This window comes from Amphibalanus amphitrite, unplaced genomic scaffold, assembly GCF_019059575.1.
Source record: "Amphibalanus amphitrite isolate SeventyFive unplaced genomic scaffold, NRLGWU_Aamphi_draft 001387F_arrow, whole genome shotgun sequence".
Classification (NCBI taxonomy): domain Eukaryota; kingdom Metazoa; phylum Arthropoda; class Thecostraca; order Balanomorpha; family Balanidae; genus Amphibalanus; species Amphibalanus amphitrite.
Genome location: NW_024882880.1, coordinates 86,026 through 110,856, shown reverse-complemented (window position 1 = coordinate 110,856; position 24,831 = coordinate 86,026). Strand labels below are relative to the sequence as shown.

Genomic DNA, 24,831 nt, shown 5'->3' with positions numbered 1-24,831 from the left:
GCCGATTGAGGCACCGAAGTCCATTTCCACTCCGATTCATTCTATCGATACTGGAAATAAATTTCTATCCACAAATGACGTTTCAAGCGGAGTTTCATGGGAGTTTCAGTATTTAGAATATATATTTGCTTCTTTTATACCAACTATAATGTTTCAAATTAATCAGATACTTTAATGAAACGCTTTCGCTGATTATCTGATGCGCTATTAAAATCTTATTTCAAGCCGAAACAATGACTCAAAACACACATCGATATAAAATAATCTAACAGCGTTTATCGGTGTTAGGACCTTACGCTGAGTTTTGCCGCAGTCGACAAAAACGGCTTATGCACTCGGTTTATCGTCTGCAGATATTTCTTTGATGACGTATTCAGACTGTTCAAAGTTTCTACGTAAATTTGCTAAATATCTTTCCTTTGGCCTTCTTAAGAATCTTTGAAAAACAAAGCGAAATGTCTCTTAGCTTTTGAACTTCCGATTTTTGCATGAGAAATGAGTAAAAACAATAAAATAGCTCAAACCAACGGGGTAAGCAGAATTTTGAGAGGTCAACCTATGACGTAATAAAGTTGGAATATATGAGTTTTGTTTTTGAAATTTATATGCTTGGATCGCTTGGATAATGTCACGGTATATAGAGAACTAGGTAAAACCGGTTCGAAATTACAACACTAAGGTATTTTGACCACTATTTTCAGCTGACCTTTTAAGTCTAAAAAAGAGAACTAAGCAACAAATTTCGATGAGTTTTACGATTTGTATATATATTTTTGATTTATGATCACAGAGCACGTCATGTATGAACCTGTGAAGCATTAACGAAAATAAATTGTTGGCTATCTCCGCCATTTAAAAAATTATATATCTTAAAACGCAAAGCTTACTCATGGACAAAATTAATTTTTCACAATCAAAAATTAAAATTGAAGGACAAAAAGTAATATCAAAGGCCGACACTCTTTCATTCAATTTCGAAATTATCATGGTTCTGAGCTGTTCAGCCTACCGGACCTGCCAATGCTCTACCCTGAATTGTCGAGTAATTTCAGTGATGTGGGGCTTCAATCATGGTCAATAAATATCAAAATTAAATTTTCTTTCAGATTATGTCAGTTTTGTTGCTTTTTAAGCATTGGAAACTGCATTTAGTTGATGTTGAATGCACCACCGCCATTGGTGTCCTTGGTCACCCTGTTCCACTAAATGTAATATTTTTCTAAAACTAGACTATGTCGGTGTCTAAAACATTTACCAAAAATTACAAAATTATTAACGCTACTACCTATCAAAATGTTGAAGCGCTATGATCTTGGGAAATTTTAGAAATGTATTTATGAATCTCGAACTTATATTTTTTGGAACCGATTACTCCTGAGCAAAAACATCTGTATTTGGTAAACTTGTTAGGCATATGCTCTTAAAACGTCTATATCAAAATGAGAATTCAATTTTCTTTAAAAGTCTGCATATCTCATTGCAGTTTCGAAGATGTAAGGTGTATTTTTTGGTCTAGAATGAATGATCTTCCATTCTGCTGAAGGTAACACTATGACAATTAATGGAATATTTCTAAAAAACAAGACAATGTCGGTGTCTAGTTCAAGCTTAATAATTAACATAAAAGAATTCTCTATCTTTTGATATGAGTCATAAAACAAGATGAACTTGGGAAATTTACGAATTTCGGTATTGAAAACCGCAGACCACCCTCAGTTGTGCTTTGTCCACTGTACTGTAAATGCTGCTAATATACCTCTGTCGCTAGCAGACGCATGTCTTTGCATTTGATTGGTTGAACGGCATTTCGTTTGCTGATGGAGAACACCTTTGTTTTAATTTGTATTTTGTCATCGTTTATGTTATTTGTTTTGTCTGTTACACTGAACTCTATTGGGGTCTGTTATTTGATTTGATTTTGTTAGGTAAAGATGGAAGGCACTGTGACTATAAATAATGGAAGGTAGGTGTTGGTTTGGTACCTTCTTTTTAAAACTTATTTTTTTCCCTGAGATTTTGCCTGTCAAGCTGGGTGATTTTGTGTTTTAGATCCTTTTCTGAATTCTGTGGTTCAGTTGAGATTCAAATCAAAATAGGTAAAAGGTAACTAGGCCAAGGCCAAAGGTAGTTGATGTTTTGATTGATTTGTCTTGTAGTTGTGGTAATTATCCTACCAAGTATGCTCTACCCCAACGGCCAGTTGACGAAGCATGGCAATTTCGACGAGATGTTGTCATTGTGGCTCGTGGGGCTGTTCAGCTGGTGTGGGTTTGGTGCGTTGCGGATTTGGCTTCGTGCAGCGCAGATTTAGTGTAGCGTGGTGCGAGTTTGGCCTGGGTGGTGTTTCACTGGTGATAGTGATAGCAGCACGCTGCTATTTCATGTGTCAAATTAGGTTTCCATGGAGACATCAACAAGCCCCACTCACATTGCTCCAACACAACCACAAGTGTGACGTCAGCAGAATAGCAGCGTGCTGCTATCACCGGTGAAACACCACCCTGGTGACGAACTTGACGGGGTGTCAATAAAGCTGGAGTCACCTTCAGCGCTAGCCAGTAAATGTGTAGATAAAAGGAAGCTGAAATTTAAAAACAATCTAACCTTACCTAACCTTACCTATTGGCTATTAACATACTAACCTATACCCTACACCCTACCAACTGACGGTGATGCCAGCTTTACCATAAACCGTAGGTTGTAGTTTAGTAGGTAAGGTTAGGTCAGGTTAGATAATGTTTTGTTCTGTTAGACTAGGTGGGTATTTGATTAGATTTAAAAGCGAATTTTGTGTAAATGTCTCAAGAACTGGAGAGTCTAGCGACTTCACAAATGGGTGGCAGCATGTGAGATGCCTGCTATATGAATACCAGAAATCCTTCTCTATGCCTCAACCCCCTGTTCTGGGCTGGGCGGACACTTTCATCCCATGTGGGAAGCTCCCCTAGGAGCATACACGGAGCCAGGTGCAGTGTCAGGGACAGGGTGCCCTGTTCACTGGATGGGCTCAGCCCCAATGACTTGTACCAGGGTGTTTGCCCATACCAATAGCTCCCCCTAATTCCTATCATTCCTCCAACTCTGTAGTCTTTTTGGGCCAAAACTTGAAAGGCAACCCAACAAAACTTTAAATTGATTTTTAACTTGTGGCATAGTACTTACTATTTTGCCAGTCTGACAACATCCCATTACTGCCTTGACTGGCTTTCTTCTCTCTCAGGCTGATCCTGTGTCACAGAGCCACATAGATGAGCAGCTACCCATCGTAGGATGCACACTCAACCTCCTGCTAGTTTCTGAGCCAAGTCAGCTTGACAGAGGGGTCTGCTAATGCACAGCCACCTAGCCACTGCTAACAGATGCTGGCTGGGACAGACGCTCATCAAAGGTGTGCCACACGACATGGGCATTCTCGTTCTGCATCAAGCCTCAAGGTGCCTCAGCCAAACGGCAGTGAGAAATAAGGGTTGGAATAAAAGAAGAGGACTGAGGAGAAAATCCATTTACCACAATTTTATCACTGTGGACCATCGCGAATGCGTAGTGTAATATACCTATTAACTTAGTAGCCCAGCACGCTCAAGAGATCTTGGAAACTGGACCACCCCAGATCAGTAGATGCAGACATGCACGTGCAGACGAAACACCAGCGCCATGCATGGGGTCCAATCTCACCATGGAAATGCCAAAGCACACAGCTCAAGCCATGCTGCCATCCACATGACGTGCGGCCAGGTATCCATTATCAGGCTAGATATGTGATATCTGAGTTTTTTTATAACATAGCCATTTGCAATCTTTTGTGGCGATGGAACTTTCTTAGCATAAAAGACCGCCGTTGTGTACCGTGCCTGTGGCCAGCTTAGTCGTTTCCATTGTATGCTTTGTGGTTTTTTAGTTCTGAGCATGTTATCTTCCAACAGGCTCGTTGCTGTCGGCGGTTCTGAAGACAGCGGTTCGATCCAGCTGAAGGACGTCACCCAGCGTCCCAAAATTTGTTGATTTGGATGCGAAATGACATCCAGCTGAAAGTCATTTTCCACTCTCACCTCCAACTTTTCAGAACAATTTTCTACTCTCAACTTTACCGAGAAAAGCATTGTGAGGATGGCCATTTTGCATCGCACATTTTACCACACTCGTATATAGAAATTTATGTTACCTACCTATCCTTTTATCACTCTTTTTGGGCCTTATCTGACCAGCAATTTTCCACTCACATCCCCCTTTTTGCTGATAAATTTTCCCCTCCGGCACCCAAGCCAGAATGCAATTTTGGGACACTGACGTCACCTGGCAGGAAGTTGTAGAGTGTGGTGGCCAGTATCAAGCCACATTGTCCAGAAACCATCACATTATCTCCAGGTCAGTAATTGTGTGAACCGGGGGGGGGGGGGGGGGGCGCAGCTGCGCCTTGGTCACCACTGTGTCGAGTTGTGGACGCCTGGGCCACTGTGTCGAGTTGTGATAGGAAAATCCTGCGAAATTCCTCCCACTTCTCCGTAGGTCTCTGCTGCTTTAACACAGGTGTCCAGTCCGTGTCGGTGAGCTGCCAGTTGAACTTTTCAGGATCGACCCGCTGTAAGCACCGGCGTTGAACCGTCGGGCCGGTCGCCGCACGCCACCAAACCGCAGCCCCACGCGGGTAATAATCGGGCTTGGACTTCTTGGATGAGATGTTTATGCACAGGCTAATGTACTGTAATTATGACTGAGTGTGCGACAGAAGACGTTGTGACTATGAGTCATACTCGCCGTGGCTGGTATTTGATGACCGTCGTGACCTGTGATGGTCGCCGTGACTGCTGTGTGACGATCACCGTGACTGTAATGTGACGGTCGCCGTGGCTGGTACGTGATGTTCTCAGTAACTGTTTATATAACGGCCGTCGCGACTGAAAGGTGACGACGTGACGAGACGCGACTCGCTCTGTTACAGGTCACTAGTCGCCGGTGCTCGAGCTGACGGCGTCGTTCAAGGGCTCCACGGTGACAAGCGCCGTCACCGCTGCCGCCGCCGCCGAGACCATCCGACTCCTGGGCCCTGTTTCACGGCAGCGTACTGCAGCGCGCTACGCAGCGCTGCTGTGTTAGTGCGGCGATTGAGACGAATTCGGCTCGACGCTCCAGCGTTGCGAAACACCCGTGTCTATGAAGGATACGCCGATACGTCTTCCAGCTTCAAGCCCTTCCCGCCCCCCCCCCCCCCGCCCCGTCCCAACGGTGTTGGCCGAGATTGGGGTTGGTATTTTAACGGGCTCTCCGATGACGTCCCGCAATTTGTGTTATGTAATTTGACAATTATGTCGTAGTCTCATTCTGTCTCGATATGCTAATAAATGATAAATGGGACGGAGGTTGGAAGTAAGGTGTGAGTGGCTGTAACCGGCAGGTTTTGGCGAGCGCGATATTAGTTATTGTGAGCGCGCCAGCTGCATTAAATCGCGCGCTTCTGGCGAGAAAAGACTTGCTCTGGAACCTAGAAGTTTGTCGTGAAATCTATGTGCCTTTGGATTGAATTATTAGAACATAATGTACTTTCGGTGTCCAGCACTGCAGCTCTGGAAATAGAAATATGGATGTTGGCTGTTTGATGTAGCAAGGGCTAACAATCTGCGTCAAGAATCAAAAGCTGTATGCAAATTAAAGTGAATATATTTCAATGAATTTTTAAATTTTGTGATACAAAACATAAATGTGTCAACTACTGATTACACCCGGCTGCAAACACTGTAACGCTTGCAATGCTGTACGGCAAATAAATAATATAGATTCTCTGGCGGCCGACTGGCGCGATCCGAGGCTGCTGACTGTTGTTGTATAGGACAACACGGCTGAATGGCTACGATCGAGAGTACGGAACGGTGCTGGTGACTGGCGGACCAGCGAAAACAGGAAAGGAGATGAATAGCTCTAGCTCCCGTCTGCGCGCGGAAGGGCGCTGATTGGCGCGGCTCGCAGACTCCATTGGCTCATCAGACTGTTGTTGGTTTTGCTCCTCCCCTCCCACAGGCGTAGCCAGGTAGCTTAGTTGTGCGCGGAAGCGAGCGGCCAGAGCGGCGCTAGGTGTCGCCCTCCCAGCGACCGGGCAGTGCAGCTGGACGTGCCGCGGATGGTCCGCCTCTGATCTCGGCACACTCGGAAGAGTGCGGCCGGACACTCCATGGAGTTGCATAGCGTCGATAGGCCGTATGTTTTTGTTTTTGTTTTGTTGGGTTAGGCCCTTTCGGTCCAATGCGACCATTTCAGAGCCGGGAGGATAATAGGATATAGGGGGAGACATTGGTCTGGGCAGGCACCCAAGTGAGTCGCCGGGGCTGAGCCCGTCCAGAGGACAGGCCACCCAGCCCCAAGGCACACACTGCACCCGGCTACGGGGTACGCTCCCTCGGGAGCAGCGGTGCCGCTCCAAGGGAACAGCCCGCATGAGATAAAGTTGCCTGTCCAGCCCGGAGGGGGGTTGCGGCGTGGAGGAGAAGGATTTCAGTATCCTGAGGATAGAAGCACGGAACGGTGAGGCCGTATGGTGTCGCTGTCGTAATATATAAAAGCGTAAGTAGAAGGTTGAAGCAAGATATAGAATGTTTTTCTTTACATTTAATAACGCAAAGCACAGCTTTATGCGCTGGCTACGATATGAGCGCGTCGGTTGCGGCAGTAATCATCGAAGAAATATATGGTTTATGAACGTTTCTTGATCATAAAATGATAAAACATTGCAATGTTTGCCTATCGTGAAGAAAACTCATATACTGCCGCTCTATCGTCCGGAATTATTCGTGTTTGATTACGGCGATTCCGCCACTCTATCAGCTGATTTTTGTTTCCGAGTCACGTGACCAACCGGTGTCTCCCTGGATAATGTTGTGAATCATCCAAGAGACATTTGCTGTTATTATCATTGTTGGGTTCTTAACTTCTTATATTTTTGTTTTTCGAAGGTATGTGTCACATTTGCAGGCTTTTGTGGCTTTAATAAAGTTTTCTGTCGTTTCATTTATATTTAATGTCCGCTTATGTATGTACTGTCATCATTGGTTATATATACATCACTTGTGTTTACTGTTACAGTCCAAGTCTCATGAGTCCCTTGGAATAACTGAAGATCGAGATTCTTTGCAAAGTGTCATGTTTCTGAATCTTCCCAGTTGTGCATGTGTTGACTGTGGGGTCGTTTTTGTTATGTTAGCGTTGTGGTGTGCGTGATGCCTTTTGGCTACTAAGTGCATGTGTGGTATGGGCGCGCCTTAGTAGAACATGATTGCTTCCATACTGCAAAGGAGAGCTGCAGGGTCGATGAGACGCTTCAGTTAGTGCTACAAATTTGCATAAGCCCACACCAGCCGGTATCGGTAACCCTGGCGTCACCGGTAGCGTTTTCGTTCTAGGTTAAGGTTTCCTGTATTAGGCCAGCGTGCCAGGCCGAAGCATGCTGTGATGTCACTGGGTAGGAGAAAATAACGTAAAGAACGACTCAGGCAGACTCAAACTGACTCAGGCAGACTCAAATTGACCCGACTGACTCAAACCGTTTCAGATCGACTCAGACTGACTCAAACTAACTCAGACCGACTCAAATTGATTCCGAACGACTCTAATTGATTCCGATAGACTCAGACAGACTCAGACTGATTCAGATCGACTCAGACCGACTCAGATAGGCTCAGAATGACTCAAACTGACCCAGAACGACTCAACCGACTTGAATCATTATGATCGACTCAGACAGACTCAGAACGACTCAGACAGACTCAAACCGATTCATGCAGACTTGAACCGACTCAGGCAGACTCAGACTGACTCAGATAGACTCAGAACGACTCAAACTGACTCAAATCGATTCCGATCGACTCAGACAAACTCAACGACTCAGACAGACTTAAACCGACTCAGGCACACTCAAACTGACTCAACTGACTCAAACGATTCAGGTCTAATGATTCAGATCAAACTGATGGGTCTGTCTGAGTCGGTCTAAATCGGTTTGAGTCGGTTGAGTCGGTTTGAGTCTGCCTGAGTCTGTGTGAGTCGATCGAAATCGATTTGAGTCGGTTGATTCGGTCTGAGTCAGTTTGAGTCGATCTGAATCGGTATGAGTCTGCCTGAGTCGGTTTGAGTCTACCTGAGTCTCTCTGAGTGGTTCTGAGTCTGTCTGAGTCGATCGGAATCGATTTGAGTCGATCGGAATCGATTTGAGTCGGTTGAGTCGGTCTGAGTTAGTTTGAGTCGGTCTGAGTTAGTTTGAGTCGGTCAGAGTCGATCTGAATCGGTTTGAGTCGGTCGAGTGAGCTTGAGTCTGCCTGAGTCGGTTTGAGTCTGGCTGAGTCGTTCTGAGTCTGCCCGAGTCGATCAGAATAGATTTAAGTCGGTGAGTCGGTCTGAGTCAGTTCGAGTCGTTCTGAGTCGATCTGAATCGGTTTGAGTCGATCGAGTCAGTTTGAGTCTGCCTGAGTCGGTCTGAGTCTATCTGAGTCTCAGTCGATACGGTTTACATAGCCTTGGTCGATACTGATGCGTGGTACGTCTTCTCTTACCCAGTGACGTCACAGCATGCTTCGGCCTGGCACGGCGGCCTAATGCAGGAAACCTTAACCTTGAACGAAAACACTACCGGTGACTCCGGTGACGCCAGGGTTACCGATACCCGCCAGCGCCAGCATGTGTCCTGTGACCACGAACCTGGCTGGGAATCCGTACCAGCCCACACAGAACAAGTTGATGACCTTCTGATTCCAATCCTTCCCAGGCCTACTCCATTGTGGCTTTAGTGCATAATTTTTTTTCAGACAAATTGCACCAGCGTAGCAGTTTGGCGCAGTTTTTAAAAGCCCACACGGCCACACCACTCTGCGCAATATCTGCACGGTTGCACCCAACCTTTCTCAATAAATCCTCACTTACTGAGAAACTTACTGCAGCATCCAATGGCTGAGTGGCTCTGCACCATCAAGAGCTAGTAGAGATTATGCTGGTTTGCGCTCTAGCCTTTTCCTGAATGTGCCATTGTGACCATCTGATTCGCCAATCCCCTAACCTGCCTGCAAGGGCGGATCTAGGGGGTCGTTTTGGGGGGGGTCACCAGTCGGCCGACATACCAGGTCTGGTGAATGAATTCTGACGACCGGGGGGGGGGGGGGGGGGGTAGGGAGCGAGTATGTCGAGATCAAAAAATGACATTTGATCTTCGTCGTTTATAAGATGAAGTTTTATCGTAAGTCACTCGGCTCAGTAGTTTTAGTTAGTGAAACCCACCTATATAGGAGCGTCGCCACGGATTTTTTACTGGGGGGGGGGGGGAGGCGGGTCGACCGACTTAAAAACCCAGAAGTAGATATAGTTACCTCACTTTTAGCCTAATGCATTAGTAAATAGTAGCATACAGTCACGATCTCTCTTATTGACCTGTGTATGAATCGGCGGCGCGAAGCGCCGCAAAAATTTGCAAAAAAAGTTGTCAAAACACAGCTCTAAAACACAAATATTACAACCTTTTTAGCATGCTAGTACAAGCCGGAGTTCCTTCACAGTACACATATGAATTCCGATTCAATTTGACACGGTTGGTGTTATTACAGTCACTGTTATTTCTCTCTTATTGATTGGTGTATAAATCGGCGGCGCGAAGCGCCGAGAAAATTTGCAAAAGAATGTGTCGAAACACAGCTCCAAAACACAAATTTTACCACCCTTTTAGCATTGCAGTACAAGCCGGAGTTCCTTTACAGCACACATATGAATTCTGATTCAATTTGACACGGTTGGTTTATGTAATTACAGTCAAGATTTCGTATTGACCTGTACGTATGTACATAAATCGGCGGCGCGAAGCGCCGCGAAAAATTTGCAAAAACATTTGTCAAAACACAGAGGGGGCCTCCTCTCTACAGAGGACCACCGATCTCTACTGCGGGCCTCCTCTTTTCACAGGGCCTCTTAACTACAGAAGCTACAGGGCCTCCTCTCTACAGAGGGCTTCCTCTCTACTGAGGGTCTCTCCCTTTAAGAGGGCCTCCTTTACAGAGGGCCTCCTCTCTTCAAAGAGCCAGAGGACCTCATCTCTGCAAAGGGCCTCCTCTCTTCAGAGGGCCTCTTCTCTACAGAGGGCCTCCTTTCTTCAGAGGGCCTCTTCTCTACAGCGGGTCTCCACTCTTCAGAGGGCCTTCTGCATTCAGGCGGTCTCCTTTCCACAGAGGGCCTCCTCTCTACACAGGGCCTCCTCTCTACATAGAGCCTTCTCTCTACAGCAGGTCTCCTCTCTACAGAGGGCCTCCTCTTTAAAGGGGTCTCCTCTCTACAGGGGGCCTCCTCTCTACTGAGGGCCTCCTTTCTACAGAGGACCTCCTCTACAGAGGGCCTCCTACCTACTGAGGAGTCAGAGGGGCCCTAGCGGTCAGACACAGACACTAGCGGTTATTCACTGGAGGCCCCAGGAAGTAAGAAGGGCCCTAGCTGTCAGGCTGGTCAGAGGGCCCTGAATGTCCTGACGTGATTTTTGGGATTCCCGTGAATTTCTTTCGCCTCAGACGTGATTTTGACCTGCCAGGGCCCAGGGGCACTAAAAATAAAACAAACAAAATAAAAAATGAAAATAGGACATCACCAAAATTAAGTGACCGAAATCCGTTGAGTTTTTAATTTTGCGTATAGGTAGGGGCACCACGAATTAAATTCATGACCATCCCCTTGGAGTTTTCCTGGATCATCCCCTGGTGCTCGCACGGTTGAGACAAAAACGAGTAAGATTCTGGTCTTCAATACGCCTTTTCACGCAACACGATCCAGAAAAACAAAGGTATTAGCTCAGAAGTGTTTGACAGGTGATTTTGAGCATGCAAGACGGCGTCTATAGCGCATTTAGGTCTTCGGCTTTTGGGGGGGGTCAAATGACCCTCTCAGACCTTTTGGGGGGGGTCATGACCCCGTGGACCCCCCCCAGGATCCGCCAGTGCCTGCCTGTATCACAGGCACAGGCCCTAACCTGCCTGCCTATGGATTAAGGAAGCTAATGACCAAAGACCTAGCAAAAAAAAAAAAAAAAAAAAAAAAACAGACCATAAACCCAGCCCTGGGACAGGACAACATTCTCTAGCAAACAGATAGTTCCATGCGGGGTGACATCACACCATCTGGTGTTTGCACCACACTCGTTTGTATTTTTTGTGAAGGTCTAGCTTGGTGCGGGAAAACCCCAAATTATTACGGAGCGAGCGAAGCGAGCGGAGTCTTTCCTTAGATTAACGGAAATTTCTGAGTATGAGCGGCCGGCCGGCCGGCCGGCCGTGGTCACGGTTTTGCGACGCTTATATCTCAGCAACCACTTGACCGATTTACACGCGGTAATTTTTGTAGGGTAGCTTCATTCCTTCTACCAAGTATTGGACTATTCCCGATGCATGTAGGTGACCCCTTATGCACGTGCCACGTGCAAAACGAAGAGGTGTCACTTTTGTAATTGTTGCAATATCTCGGTAACTACTTGGCCGATTGCGCTGAAAGTTGGCATGTAGGTAGGCACCCACTAGGCAATGCATATCCATGTGCCAGAGTTGGGGTGCTGCTGCACGTGCGCACGTGCAGGGGTCGATTCCAGATCTCGAGAACGGCTGGACCGATTGCGCTCAAATTTGGTACACGGTTACGGAGCAGTTAGTAGGGTGCCGTGCACAAGTCAGTTGGGACCCATTTTGCACGTGCGCACGTGCAGGGTGCCGCTTCCAGATCTCGAGAACGGCTGGGCCGATTGTGCTCAAATTCGGCACATCGCTAGAGACCGGTTAGTAGGGTGCCGTGCACAAGTCAGTTGGAGGTACCCCCTCGCAATTTCGCACGTGCAAGGCCCACCCTCTCGCTCGCTCCGTTAGTCGCCCCATAAGGCGCTATACTGGTTACGGAGCGAGCGAAGCGAGCGGAGTCTCATACTGGATTAAGGGAAACTCCTGAGTATGAGCGGCCGGCCGGCCGGCCGGCCGTGGGGACGCTCTTCAAAAGCTAATATCTTAGGAACGGGACATCCGATTGACAAGCGGTCTTCTTAACTGAATGTCACTTGGACGTAAAAGTTCTGTGGTGTGATGGCCACCATGCGTTCTTGCCAACCACCGCACGTGGCGCGTGGTAAAGTTGGACATTTTTTAAGAACCCCCAAATTGCAACCTCAATAACGGCACAACGGTTGGGCCGATTGAATTGAAACTCGGTACACAGTTAGGTCTACATCAGATAATTCAACTGCATGTGTTAAGGTTGGGGTGCTACAGCACGTGCGCACGTGCAGGGGGCGCTCCCAGATCTCGAGAACGGCTGGGCCGATTGCGCTCAAATTTGGTACACGGTTGGGGACCAGTTAGTAGGGTGCCGTGCAAAAGTCAGTCTGGACCCCGCTTGCACGTGCGCACGTGCAGTGTGCCGCTTCCAGATCTCGAGAACGGCTAGGCCGATTGCGCTGAAATTTGGCACATCGCTTAAGACCGGTTAGTAGGATGCAGTGCACAAGCTAGTTGGAGGTACCCCCTCGCAATTTCGCACGTGCAAGGCCCATCCTCTCGCTCGCTCCGTTGGTCGCCCAAAAGGCGTTTTACTGGTTTTTGTCGTCTAAGCAGCACTATTACGTGACGTTAACCATATCATGTACCACAGAACAGCTGTCATCATGGAGTGGCTGTTCGGCAAGCGTGTCACGCCGGAGGAGATGCTGCGGAAGAACCAGCGGGCGCTCAACCGGGCCGTCCGCGACCTCGACCGCGAGCGGGCCCGCATGGAGCAGCAGGAGAAGAAGGTGATCGCTGACATCAAGAAGCTCGCCAAGGACGGACAAATGGTATGACTCGCTCTCTTGTTTTTACGTTTTTCTCTGGTGGTTGAATGGGTGGCTTTGGGATAGAGTGCCTGCTGAGCGTAGCTTATTTCGCGACCCTTCCGCCCGGTTCAGCGGTAAAATTTTTCGGCCGGTACTGCTCTGTCAGTGAAATTTTGTGAGCTTATTCGTGGTTCTTGTAGATAATGCGATTCGTCATTATGGAAATCGCCGAGAAATACGATTCCGAGGCTTGAATATCTTGGTGATGCATGTAAGGGTCTATGCAAACTATCGATGACGAACGTTGTCACCGATCAATGATCTCAACCTCAGCTGTTTCGTATTACACTACAATCGGACATCCTGTTAATGGGACTCACCTGTTATTTCTCGTGCCACGGCAGGATGCCGTGAAGGTGATGGCCAAGGACCTGGTGCGGACCCGTCGGACCGTCCGCAAGTTCATGCTGATGAAGGCCAACATCCAGGCGGTCAGCCTGAAGATCACCACGCTCAAGTCGCAGAACTCGATGGCGCAGGCAATGAAGGGCGTCACCAAGGCCATGTCGACGATGAACAGGTACGGTACCGAGCGGCAAGAGCTAGTGCAAGGCGCGGGAAATTGTGAACATGCACTTCGTATTGCAGCATTGTGTCGATTGTCGATGCAGCTAGCGAATTGATGCTTATCCACTATTCAGTAATCTGTTATATACTTATGTGGTCGATTTATAGTTTTTTTTTGTCGACTTATATGACGGCATGCAAGTCTGGATCTAAATTGACGTCAAAAGAACACTCCACAGTAATTCTGAGATTTATTGGTCCATTTTAGAACATAGGGCTCATGTAAAAAGGCTCGTAACAAATTGCACTGGTTTGTCGTCGGAACCCTGGTGACCTGATTGTTGTGATGCCCTTCCCGCGTTCAGGCAGTTACGGCTGCCCGAGATCCAAAAGATAATGATGGAGTTTGAGAAGCAGAGCGAGATCATGGACATGAAGGAGGAGATGATGGATGACGCCATCGATGACGCTCTGGGTGATGACGAGGATGAGGAGGAGAGGTGAGTCATCGTGAACCTATGACGTCATTAGTGTGACAGAGGTGACGTCAGCGGGCGGGCGGCCCGTGCCGTTATCGGGAACTGATAAACGCCGTTTATCAGCATTGCCACGTAGTTTTCGTATTTGCTGGCACTTAGGGCTGTTTGTTAGATAAGATAGCTGCATTACACTAAGGCATGTCAAGTTTACTTTTCGCTTTCTATGCAGCCACTGTCGTTAACGGCTCAGACTGCTGCGTTGCACTTGGCTAAGCTGTTCCATTCCATATGCCGTGAATCACTTTGGACGGACATACACAATTCACACCACAGAATCAAGCTTCATAACTAAGCGCAGTCATGTGCCTACCACAGCGTATCCGGCATCTAGCCTTTGTCTCTTTTAGCGTACACCACCTAACTGATCTCTCTGTCGTCCTTCCAGCGAGGCGGTGGTGAACCAGGTGCTGGACGAGCTCGGTATCGAGCTGGCCGGCAAGCTGACAGACCTGCCGACCGCCACCGGCTCGCTGAATCCGGCCGCGGGAGCTGCCGCCAAGACGCCCGTGCTGGACGCCGACGCTGACCTGGCCGCCCGGCTCGACAGTCTGCGGCGTCAATGAGCGGGGAGAGAGAGGGGGGAGATGTGATGTGGTGGGGAGAGAGGGTGGGAGGAACGGACGGTGTTCGGAGAGATGGTGCTGCCGGTATGCTAGGTATAAGGATGGAGGACAGGGAAAGGAAGAGGACCGGTTTGGGTCCAGAAGTTTTGGGACGGGAGTCGGAGAGATGTGCTGCTGGTATGCAGGGATGGACAGAAGACAGGGAAAGGAAGAGGACCGGTTGGGGTCCTGGAGTGCTCCCGGCCGCCGGCGGAATGGTAAACCGTATGGCTGGGATGGAGAGGACCGGTTCCGGCGGATGTAGGTGGCGCTAGTGGGCTACCCGAGGCGCCCGGGTGGTCTTTGATCCGTTGCACCGTTTTGAGACTCTTCCGTGCCGTCCATACCGGCGTCAGGGGCTCCCACCTTCCCCGAGCTCCGGTCGGCCGCGTGTTGAACCGACACAGAACCATCGGCATGTGAGGCTTCTGGACTGCAGGAGCGTCGTCACCGGCCTGAAATAGTAGCTCGTCGTCGTCGCTCACTTGTTACTGGACAGGTGCAGAAATAAGAAACATGGATACCGTTAGATGCCGTAGGTTCGTTGTACACTGGCGTGCGGCGGCGACACAGCGATATAGCTCGACAGACGGGAGATCTGGAAGACACGCAGAAAGCTACTTCTCTATTACTATGATAACCCTGGCCCCAGCTGGCTGTCTGTTGAGCTCCACTTTCGTATATAGGACGCAGAGTTGCTAGCGAGCCAAGTCCGATGCTGCTGTGGTAGACCCGGGGTGCGGTATAATTTGGACTCTTGATTCATAGCTTCTAACATTGAATGGGGATGAGTGTATGTGTGTTCATGTTATGTCGGCCTAGTCTGTGACATGTGACTCGACCTGTTCGTGGCATCGGGGTAGGAGAGCGCGTTGGCAGTGTAAATGGAGATTTTAAAGTGATGCTGACTTCGGTACTCAGCTGAACTGTTACCTTCCACCATATTTTCCGTCATGTTTTCAAACGACCATGCTCGTTTTCTCACGCTAATTTCGTCGTGCCTCTGATAACTGCCATTCCTTCAATTCTACCAATACTAAAAAAAATTGGCGACGTTACCTCTTTCGTTCGAATGCCGGATAGCGAATCATATTTATTCTGCGAATCGCCGTTCGGCTTTAGCACGTCATCACAGACATGTGTGTGCAAATTCGGTCGTGCCTTGTAGTCGCGCTTACTTTTCTGAAAGCGGCTGTGGACTGATAGTGACGGTTAGTGTTTGCTGAATGGTGTGATTACGATACTTTCTTAAATTGTTTTGTCGATAACCCTGGTGATTTGCGACTTTTGTGCGCTAGTATTTTTGCTCGGTAGGCATCTGGTTTTCTAGCCCTTTCAGGTAATGATTTGCGGAGGGTTCATTGACTAGGCACTAGGCAGTCCTCTTAACTATCGTGTTTTGCGGTAGTATGCATATTAAAGTAAGTACCAGAAGAATTCCTGTTTTCTTTATCACACCTTGGTTTTACGTGTGCAGGTCCATCACAATATGTTGTTGTCGGTCGCCAATAAATACATGTTTATTTTAGCCCACGGTCGTTTGGTGATATGCGATCTGAAGCCTAGAGGTTGAGTGGGCGCGAAGAACTTCTGAACCTCGGCGTACAGCGGCGGCCCCTTGCTACATAACTTTGAAAGGGCGTGAGACAAACCAAGGGACAAACATGCCGATTTGTGTGGTATCCGTTATAACCCGTTAAAAATATATTGGCTGCTGACAGGTCTTAGCTGACCGCGGAAGAAGGGATAGAATGTAGGGTCCAACTTGCTTTGCCACAAATATTAAAAAAAAATCAACTGCCTCCCTGAATGTCGTTTACGAACCCAAACATCACTGCTGTGTTTTGTTTTGGAAGCGGCCAGCTTATGACGTCACTAGATTTCGCCTCAAAATCCAAAAAGTGTTTTCTTCCATCCTTGATGAGGCTGGAGTTGGTGTCCGATTTTCCCACAGCAACAGCGGCGAGCGCTCTCTCTCCCGCAAACGCAACCGTTGTGATGGGGAGGGTGGGGGCGTGATAATTTTGACGATAATGCTGGTTTGGGTGAAACAAGCAATTTAGTAAGTACGTAAAATATTTTCTTGGATGTTTCAGCTTCGTTCATAGCAGTAGTCTCACTTTTAGCCTCTTAAATTTGATATTTTGTGTGTTTCTGAAACTCTTGGTTATTCATGGTTTTAAGTTATGGTTTTAATCTACTTATGATGAATTTACACATTCATTGTTAAATGAAAATTATGCTTAAACAAGCTGCATTACAGCAATCAAGCATCTTGGTAAACTGAGCAGTGAAGTGGTGCTTTTCAGTTGGGGAAACTACGAGGAGCCAAGCAAAAATTGGATTAGCCAATCAGCGGCTGGAGTGGGCGGGGCGATGACCATATATGGTCATAAAATCAGACAACTTCATCTTTTCAATGAATTTTAGCATTCAAATGAAAAAATAAGGCATAAGAATGTTTTTTAACCACACAAGGCCTACACTCACCCGGTGCATAATTAACTGGCGGCTCTAAATCGCAGAGTTACAACGCAAGGTCAAACCGTGATTGGCAAATATGGCGGATTGAAACAGACGCGTCAAAAAATGTAAGCAGTACCGTGGTTTAAAAATGTCATTATTTTTATTATTTTGTTTATGGTTTTTCTAATTGTAGTTAATTTATTATTTTAGAATTTAATATTTTTGTTTATTGTAATTAAATTAAATCTTTTAACAATTTTCTTTCATAAAACCAATCCATTTATTGAATTGGCCAGCTGATTGTGACGCCCAGAACCTGCAGAAAAGCCGTTTTCCTATCGCCATTTTCGAGTCGATTCGCCGAATTTAATCAAATCACACTAATTCCTTGTGAAAAATGGAAGCCTTTTCTCTCCAATAAGTGGACGCGATACCGCAAGTACCGGCTTGTTATACCGTTTTTCACCCTTAGTAGCGGGGGCTGCATTTATGCCCATATATGGTCATCAAAAGTCCATTTATTGACCAATCCATTTTTTGACATTCGCCTCGTAGTTTCCCCAACTGTTTTCTGAGTGTGCGGAAAGCTCAAGCTAAGTTTTGTAAATGGCTGTCAAAAGCTGAAAGGGATGTCATCTTTAGCTAGACTGGGCCACTGTGCTAGTTCCCTTTCTCTGTGTCTTGCAAACAAAGCACATGAGGACATTGGTTATTGGCAACTTCAGCTGCCAATATAGACAAAAAAAACTTGGCACTAGTGAGGTGGTTTTTCAGAGGTGGTCTAGCTCCTGGTTCATTGCCAAGTTCAGTTGGGTACAGCCTCTGCTGCTGGCTGCATCCTGTGTCAGAGCTCCTGCAGACCTATATCAGTGTTGTGTGCATTCTGAGACTGATCATCACATGCAACCATGGTATTTCAACAGGAGCACACCCCATCATCTCCAGTATTCAGTCCAGTTCAGCTGCCCATCATGCCGGGAAACAGTGCACTGTCTCCAGACTCTGCTCTGGCAGCAGACATCTTTGATCACTATTGTGCAGCTCAGACTTTCAAAGGCATCTTGAGTCATTACAGAAGATTGTGTGCAACGTTGAACTTGAAACCTGGGAAATTCCCAGTATTCTACCCTAAACTGAAGGTAAGTCATCAGCCAGTTCTTCCAATTTTTCAACAGGTAGCATGATAAAACCATATAGTTCAGCATCTGTCTAATTTTTACAACTTTGTTTGCTCTTAAGAATTAGGATATTAATGCTTTAAGTATTGTCTCTGCAGTGATAGAAGAGATGTTATGTAACTTTGGATGTTGTTTGAGACTGATTGAATGAGCCTCAGAGTTGTATCTTAGCAGTCCACTGAACTTCATGGTAGATATGATTTGATGATAAGCTGTTTATGCTAAACCTGCATTGTGGTGTGTTACATATATTTTAGTTGTGTGTTTAGAATAAACCCATGTTTCTCATTTCAGTCAAAGCTGAAGTCATGGAAGGCTCAGGGATTGTTTGCCAAGTTTGACAAGAGGGCATCACACAAATGCTACAATCAAGGGAAAGCATGTGCCAGCACCAAGGTATGTAGTCACTTCAGAGGAGGGAGACAGGGAGGGTACAAGTGCTCAACCTGGCAGCTCTACCTGATTCCTCCATAGGCATCAATGGATCCCTCTCAGATCTCTTTCTTTATGAAGGTGCCTACTGCCTAAGTATCTGAATGTTCTTGTTGTCATTTGAAGCTTTTCTTCTTTCTGATGAATTCATAATTCATATCATGGCTACATGTGTGGTCAATGGTTGGTTTGTTTATGGGGATCTGATTCTGGATTCTGATGTTTAGTTCTTCGCACCTACACTGAGCCACCTCTCCAGACCCTCTGGTAACAGCTGGCTATAATCAGCAGTCGCCCTAACGCCCCTCTCAATGCCCCGCAGGTCCTGGTGATCGGCTGCGGCCCGTGTGGGCTGCGCGCCGCCATCGAGGCCCAGCTGCTCGGCGCGCGCGTGGTCGTGCTCGAGAAGCGCGACCGCTTCAGCCGAAACAACGTGCTCCACCTGTGGCCCATGGTCATCCACGACCTGAAGGCCCTCGGCGCCAAGAAGTTCTTCGGCAAGTTCTGTGCGGGCGCCATCGATCACATCAGTGAGTACCTACTCTGGGCAATGGTCTCGAGGGATGGATTGATCGAATATCGTCCGTAGACGCCAGACGGTGGCACATTCAGCGAAGTGTGCGACTTTGGCCTCGGCTGGAAATACCGTGCCAAAGTCGTACCAGGACGCGAACCGATCACGGCTGAGACGGTGGACACGGGCTGATGTAAAAAGGACGAGACATGCCGTTCAAACTCAACAGCTGCTAATGACGAACAAAGACCACGGTATTTCCGTTACCGCCTATGTTGCTGGTCGCCAGAAGCGCCATGGCGGTTCTTTGGCATTAGAACAGAGAGTCCTTTCGTGTTATGTACGCTGATCATGATCGGTGATCATGACCGTTGTCCTCTCTGGGATGAGGCTCTATGAGCCACGTGCTATGTGCCGCAGCGTGCCAGTATGATGCGGACAAATTTTGATATTGTTGGCCGGCATTGGTACCGAGTGTGACGTATCGGGCTGGGATGGCGTCCAAGCACCCGGTCACCCCTGCTTGCCGAGGCCGGGTGATGACTTCCCCTCGACTCCTCCGTTCGCTTTTTCCTACCTTCACCGTAACTCCACTCGTACCCCTACCCCTGCTTGCTTCTACCGAACCATTAGACCGAACGGGAGCGTCGGCGCCGGCCGCCGGCTCGTGGTGGTGACGGGCGGTGAGACTCGTCGTTGGATCTCCCGAGGCGCCCCAACCACGGCCGTAAATTACCGGGGCTCTGGTCTGAACTGGAACGTCTGTTTCATTCAGGTCCGACGTCTTCGGTCGATTTACTGCGCTTTATTGCGTAGTTGGACGGGAAAATAGCCAAACATATGGGTACACTACCGATTGTGTCGTTCATGCTAAAAAGTAAATAAGAAGATGACGAATTTGCTCGGCCCTCTCCCTAGTCTGTCCCGTATTGCTTGATGTGGTTACCCTCTGGGCCTTGGTCATGGTTTGATGTCACAGAGCCTCAACGAAGGCACAAAAAAAAGAGCATGCTGCTCACCTCATCGGCTGGATAGTTGTGCAGATAAATCGGTTATAAATATAGACAGGTGCTCGTATCCTACTTATATCCATTTCGTATCGCTATCCTTTTTTTCCAGCTCTGCTTGCGATTGTTTTTCCTGGAGACGGGAAAATGGCCGTACAATGTCTTTTGTTACGTCAATATTGGTCTGGTTCCTGTCAAAATACTTTTGGAGGAGCCGATGGTCTCTCTGTGATTCTCCCGAAAAACGACATCGAGCCAAGAGCTGCATACGTTCAGATCATTTTAACTCGTGCGGAAATGGTGCTTTATTGATGCATGTCTTGAGCTGTACCAGATTTCGAGTGACGCTGGTTGTGATGCTGAAAATAATCTCATTGCGTATTCAATACGGTGCCATACCGATTGAAGTCGATGGCTCAAAATCATAGCTTTTGTGGGAGCGTAATGCAATAGAGGCTGCTTCGTGACTTTTCCCCAATTGCGTGACCACTGACCGTGATTGGCCACGGCTCACGTTTTTCTCATGGCGTGTTAGCCTCGTAAGAATGCCAGCCACGTTGCCTTGGTTTGCTAGATGCCTTGATGTAGTTCTGAATAACTATTGCTAACTGCTGCGACGGGGTTTTGATAAGTTGACTGCCGTATAGTTGCCTCTGCTAAACGTTCGACGTCACTTTACCGTACTGTGAGCTCTTATAAGTGAATATCGACTCTATCATCTTTTTCCTATCAGTCCTTCTATCTCATCTCTTGCCTCTCCTTCAGTCTCTCCGTACTTCTCTTCCTCGCACCTCCTCTCCCGATGTCTCTCCCTCTCCGCTTCTCTCTATTGCAGCCCCTCGCCCCGCCCCTTTTGTCGTCTATCCCCCTTCTCCTCCCCTTCTCCCGACGCCTTCTCTGCCACCCCGTCACCTCGGCTCCCAGTGAGTGACCCCGCGTCACACCACCCGGGGCTGTTCCCGACCGTCCCCGGCGGCACCTGCGTGGTGCCGAGCCCCGAGGCCGCCAGACCCGCCGTTGATTCACGTTGCCAGTCTTGGCAGCCGGCTCCGGGGGGGGGGGGGGGGGGAGATGACGTCACCCGGGGAGTAGTGACGTCACCGACAGTCTACCCAGCCGGCCGGGTGGGCGGCCGCCGCTCCCCACTCCCGGGGAGACTCCTCCACCGCTCGCGATGTGAGGCTCTGTCATCGATCCCACTGCCGAGTCCTCTGAAGACGCCTGCGGTGTTTTTGCAGCGGGCGGGGGAGAACGGAGCGCAGCGCACGGGCGCTGTATTCCGCGCGATGTGGCAATAGTTCAGGGTGATACCTATCTGCAGGAATAATAAGGCTTGTTTGCGCGAACGGATGCTCTCAGAGGTCACAGGGAAGTTTGTTGTCGGTGCTGGCGGAATGAAGCACCAGGTGACTGGTTTCCGGGTGTGCTGATGGAAGTGTTATGCAATGTCGGTTTGACACGAATTTAGTTAGTGTGGCGTTAGTATTTGCTGGGGGTTCGATAAATTATCGTTAAAAGTGGTGCGATTCGCCTGGTAAATATCGTTTGAGGCGACGAGGAAGTGGGCATTTATCTTGTTAAGCCACGTATGTGAATGAAATGGATGATATCGGACCTGAATAATCGCATAATCGCGGCGATAAACTCTGTTTGCTAGGCTCCTATTTCGCTGGCAATTTATTGCATTTATCGTTGTTCGCACATTCTCGATGGATTCGGCTTAAGACTGAAACAGACTCTTTCCGCGTTCAGGAAATTACATGCGAGAGCCTATTCAAATACATTATAACCAGTAAAGCGCCTTATGGGGCGACTAACGGAGCGAGCGAGAGGGTGGGCCTTGCACGTGCGAAATTGCGAGGGGGTACCTCCAACTGACTTGTGCACGGCACCCTACTAACCGGTCTCTAGCGATGTGCCGAATTTGAGCACAATCGGCCCAGCCGTTCTCGAGATCTGGAAGCGGCACCCTGCACGTGCGCACGTGCAAAATGGGTCCCAACTGACTTGTGCACGGCACCCTACTAACTGCTCCGTAACCGTGTACCAAATTTGAGCGCAATCGGTCCAGCCGTTCTCGAGATCTGGAATCGACCCCTGCACGTGCGCACGTGCAGCAGCACCCCAACTCTGGCACATGGATATGCATTGCCTAGTGGGTGCCTACCTACATGCCAACTTTCAGCGCAATCGGCCAAGTAGTTACCGAGATATTGCAACAATTACAAAAGTGACACCTCTTCGTGTTGCACGTGGCACGTGCATAAGGGGTCACCTACATGCATCAGGAATAGTCCAATACTTGGTAGAAGGAATGAAGCTACCCTACAAAAATTACCGCGTGTAAATCGGTCAAGTGGTTGCTGAGATATAAGCGTCGCAAAACCGTGACCACGGCCGGCCGGCCGGCCGGCCGCTCATACTCAGAAATTTCCGTTAATCTAAGGAAAGACTCCGCTCGCTTCGCTCGCTCCGTAATTATTCTCGCATCAATCGCTTGCGGTTGCAATTGATGCGAGCGCACTTCCATGTATTTGAATAGGCTCTCGCATGCGATTTCCTGACTGCGGAAAGAGTCTGTTTTAGGCTTTATTCGTAGCGCCCTTACAACACCAGTATAACGCCTTTTGGGGCGACTAACGGAGCGAGCGAGAGGGTGGGCCTTGCACGTGCGAAATTGCGAGGGGTACCTCCAACTGACTTGTGCACGGCACCCTACTAACTGGTCTCTAGCGATGTGCCAAATTTGGGCACAATCGGCCCAGCCGTTCTCGAGATCTGGAAGCGGCACCCTGCACGTGCGCACGTGCAAAATGGGTCCCAACTGACTTGTGCACGGCACCCTACTAACCGGTCCCTAACCGTGTACCAAATTTGAGCGCAATCGGTCCAGCCGTTCCCGAGATCTGGAAACGACCCCTGCACGTGCGCACGTGCAGCAGCACCCCAACTCTGGCACATGTATATGCAGTGCCTAGTGGGTGCCTACCTACATGCCAACTTTCAGCGCAATCGGCCAAGTAGTTACCGAGATATTGCAACAATTACAAAACTGACACCTCTTCGTTTTGCACGTGGCACGTGCATAAGGGGTCACCCACATGCATCGGGAATAGTCCAATACTTGGTAGAAGGAATGTAGCTACCCTACAAAAATTACCGCGTGTAAATCGGTCAAGTGGTTGCTGAGATATAAGCCTCGCAAAAGCGTGACCACGGCCGGCCGGCCGGCCGGCCGGCCGGCCGCTCATACTCAGAAATTTCCGTTAATCTAAGGAAAGACTACGCTCGCTTCGCTCGCTCCGTAATAACATTAGCGGTTTGATGCGTCGCACTACCCTTCCGTCTCTGCCAGTCTCCCTGTGGTGAAGTTCTCATTGTCACTTTAATAAAACGCGACTACTACCACCCTGGGTACGGTCACCGGCTCTGTGTGTCGGCCGTCATGACGGCATTGACGCCGACCAGCAGTGTCCAGTAAACCATCACCGCCCAGTTGCTAACCGTTTGTGGCCGGTGTCTCGGTGAACTCAGTCGGACCGCTCGTCAGAACTGGCCCGGCTGTCAGCACGGCGATCGCAGCTCTCCGTCTCACTCCCCTGTGGGGCGCCCTATTTGGACACGCCGCCCGCCTCTGGCCCAAACGGCGCCCGCCTCTAGCCCAAACGGCGCCGACCCGCGTGAACTATCTGATTACTCCGGACTGACGGAAACACCGGCGTGAGGGTGTTACTACGTGCCGTGAGCTGCTCACTTCTGGGAGGGCTTCATGTGCGAGCTGCGTGTTTGCGTGTCTTCCCCACCACATGCATTAGATCGGAAATAGTCGCACCGGAATCATCAGATGCTCCTAGGACCGGCTTCATGCATGCATATGCGCATATACTTTCCTCGCATGCAGCTGCTATTCATTCTATCTGATCGCAAACCATTTGCCGCCTCGTGCTGGCGTTAGTACTAGCTCGGCGATGGCTAGACTAGCGAGGTTCGGCGCCGGGCTCCGTCCTGCTCTACTGGTTGACTCCCCTACAGTGGCGGCCGGACGGTGTTTAGACGATCAGTCAGACGTTATCTCGAGTTGGACGCCCGAGTGACGTCACTGTGCAGCACTCTGCGTCGACCGCTGGTGCACAGACCTGGGGTACTTGAAGGGCTGACCGCCGACGGGCGCCGACCTTTGGCCGGGTACCTCTTTGTGGATGGGTTGGTTTGGTGGCAGATAAAGAGCGATTAACATGATGGCTTGTAAATATTGTCGACACTTAAAAACAAGTCGGAGGCGTCTCATTACTCAAAGTCTGTGGATCTCATCAGTATTAAAAGGGCGTGTGACATGTCTCGCATTTGGTCACAGTCCTCGGTCAACTAATCCACATGACCACACCACACGAGACAAACTGAATCCAATTGATCCGGGTCCAAACTGGGCGCAAGTCCGACGTCCAGCTGTAGGCTGGAGATGGACTGGCTGGGTGCAACCTAGTGATTGAGGCAGACAGATGTCGAGTGCTGTTAGCAAACGACCGGTCTTGTGGAGGTGTTTGCGGGCTTGTAGGAAATAACTGGTGGCATGTTTATAGTCGCGACGCTACTGGAAATCCTACTATAGAAAATATTGAAAATATGTCCATTGAAACCTAAGAGACTATTTTGGACGGCTATTTTTGTCGGGTATTTTTTCTTTTTGACGAACGTATAAATGTCCATAGCATTTGTCTGCATCGCTCGGA

General features: G+C 48.6%; 2 protein-coding genes and 1 long non-coding RNA gene across 5 annotated transcripts in view; all 3 read left to right on the top strand.

The window, feature by feature from the left end:
• The first annotated feature begins 1,981 nt into the window (after positions 1–1,981).
• On the top strand, positions 1,982–5,777 carry LOC122372691. 2 transcript variants are annotated; one of them, XR_006254913.1, is made up of 3 exons: positions 1,982–3,735; positions 3,924–4,365; positions 4,940–5,777. It is a non-coding gene; the product is annotated as an uncharacterized LOC122372691 (long non-coding RNA). The 2 variants fall into 2 exon arrangements; XR_006254912.1 differs by having other exon boundaries at positions 1,982–4,365.
• Positions 5,778–6,825: 1,048 nt separating this feature from the next.
• Positions 6,826–16,035, top strand: LOC122372690 (charged multivesicular body protein 2a-like). Of its 2 annotated transcripts, none has more exons than XM_043350201.1 (5): positions 6,826–6,941; positions 12,637–12,817; positions 13,201–13,376; positions 13,729–13,863; positions 14,288–16,035. In XM_043350201.1, exons 2-5 carry the CDS (start codon positions 12,650–12,652, stop codon positions 14,463–14,465), a joined length of 657 nt encoding a protein of 218 aa, XP_043206136.1. In that variant the 5' UTR covers positions 6,826–6,941; positions 12,637–12,649; the 3' UTR covers positions 14,466–16,035. The 2 variants fall into 2 exon arrangements, with proteins under 2 accessions (XP_043206136.1, XP_043206137.1); XM_043350202.1 differs by lacking the exon at positions 6,826–6,941 and adding an exon at positions 11,110–11,129.
• Positions 16,036–16,459: 424 nt separating this feature from the next.
• The window catches only part of LOC122372685 (F-actin-monooxygenase MICAL3-like), a 33,397-nt gene continuing 25,025 nt past the window's right edge, over positions 16,460–24,831 (top strand). Inside the window, exons 1-4 of the mRNA XM_043350195.1 lie at positions 16,460–16,566; positions 17,894–18,109; positions 18,443–18,544; positions 18,903–19,110. Coding sequence (XP_043206130.1) covers positions 17,942–18,109; positions 18,443–18,544; positions 18,903–19,110 — 478 coding nt within the window. The 5' untranslated portion in view covers positions 16,460–16,566; positions 17,894–17,941. The remainder of the gene's footprint in view (positions 16,567–17,893; positions 18,110–18,442; positions 18,545–18,902; positions 19,111–24,831) is intronic.

What these genes read in the sequence shown, in the direction of transcription:
- LOC122372690 (XM_043350201.1), top strand. Translation starts at nt 12,650, where the DNA reads ATGGAGTGGCTGTTCGGCAAGCGTGTCACGCCGGAGGAGATGCTGCGG. An exon ending in TCGCCAAGGACGGACAAATG is followed by an intron (nt 12,818 to 13,200) that starts GTATGACTCGCT and finishes GTGCCACGGCAG; the next exon opens with GATGCCGTGAAGGTGATGGC. An exon ending in GCCATGTCGACGATGAACAG is followed by an intron (nt 13,377 to 13,728) that starts GTACGGTACCGA and finishes TCCCGCGTTCAG; the next exon opens with GCAGTTACGGCTGCCCGAGA.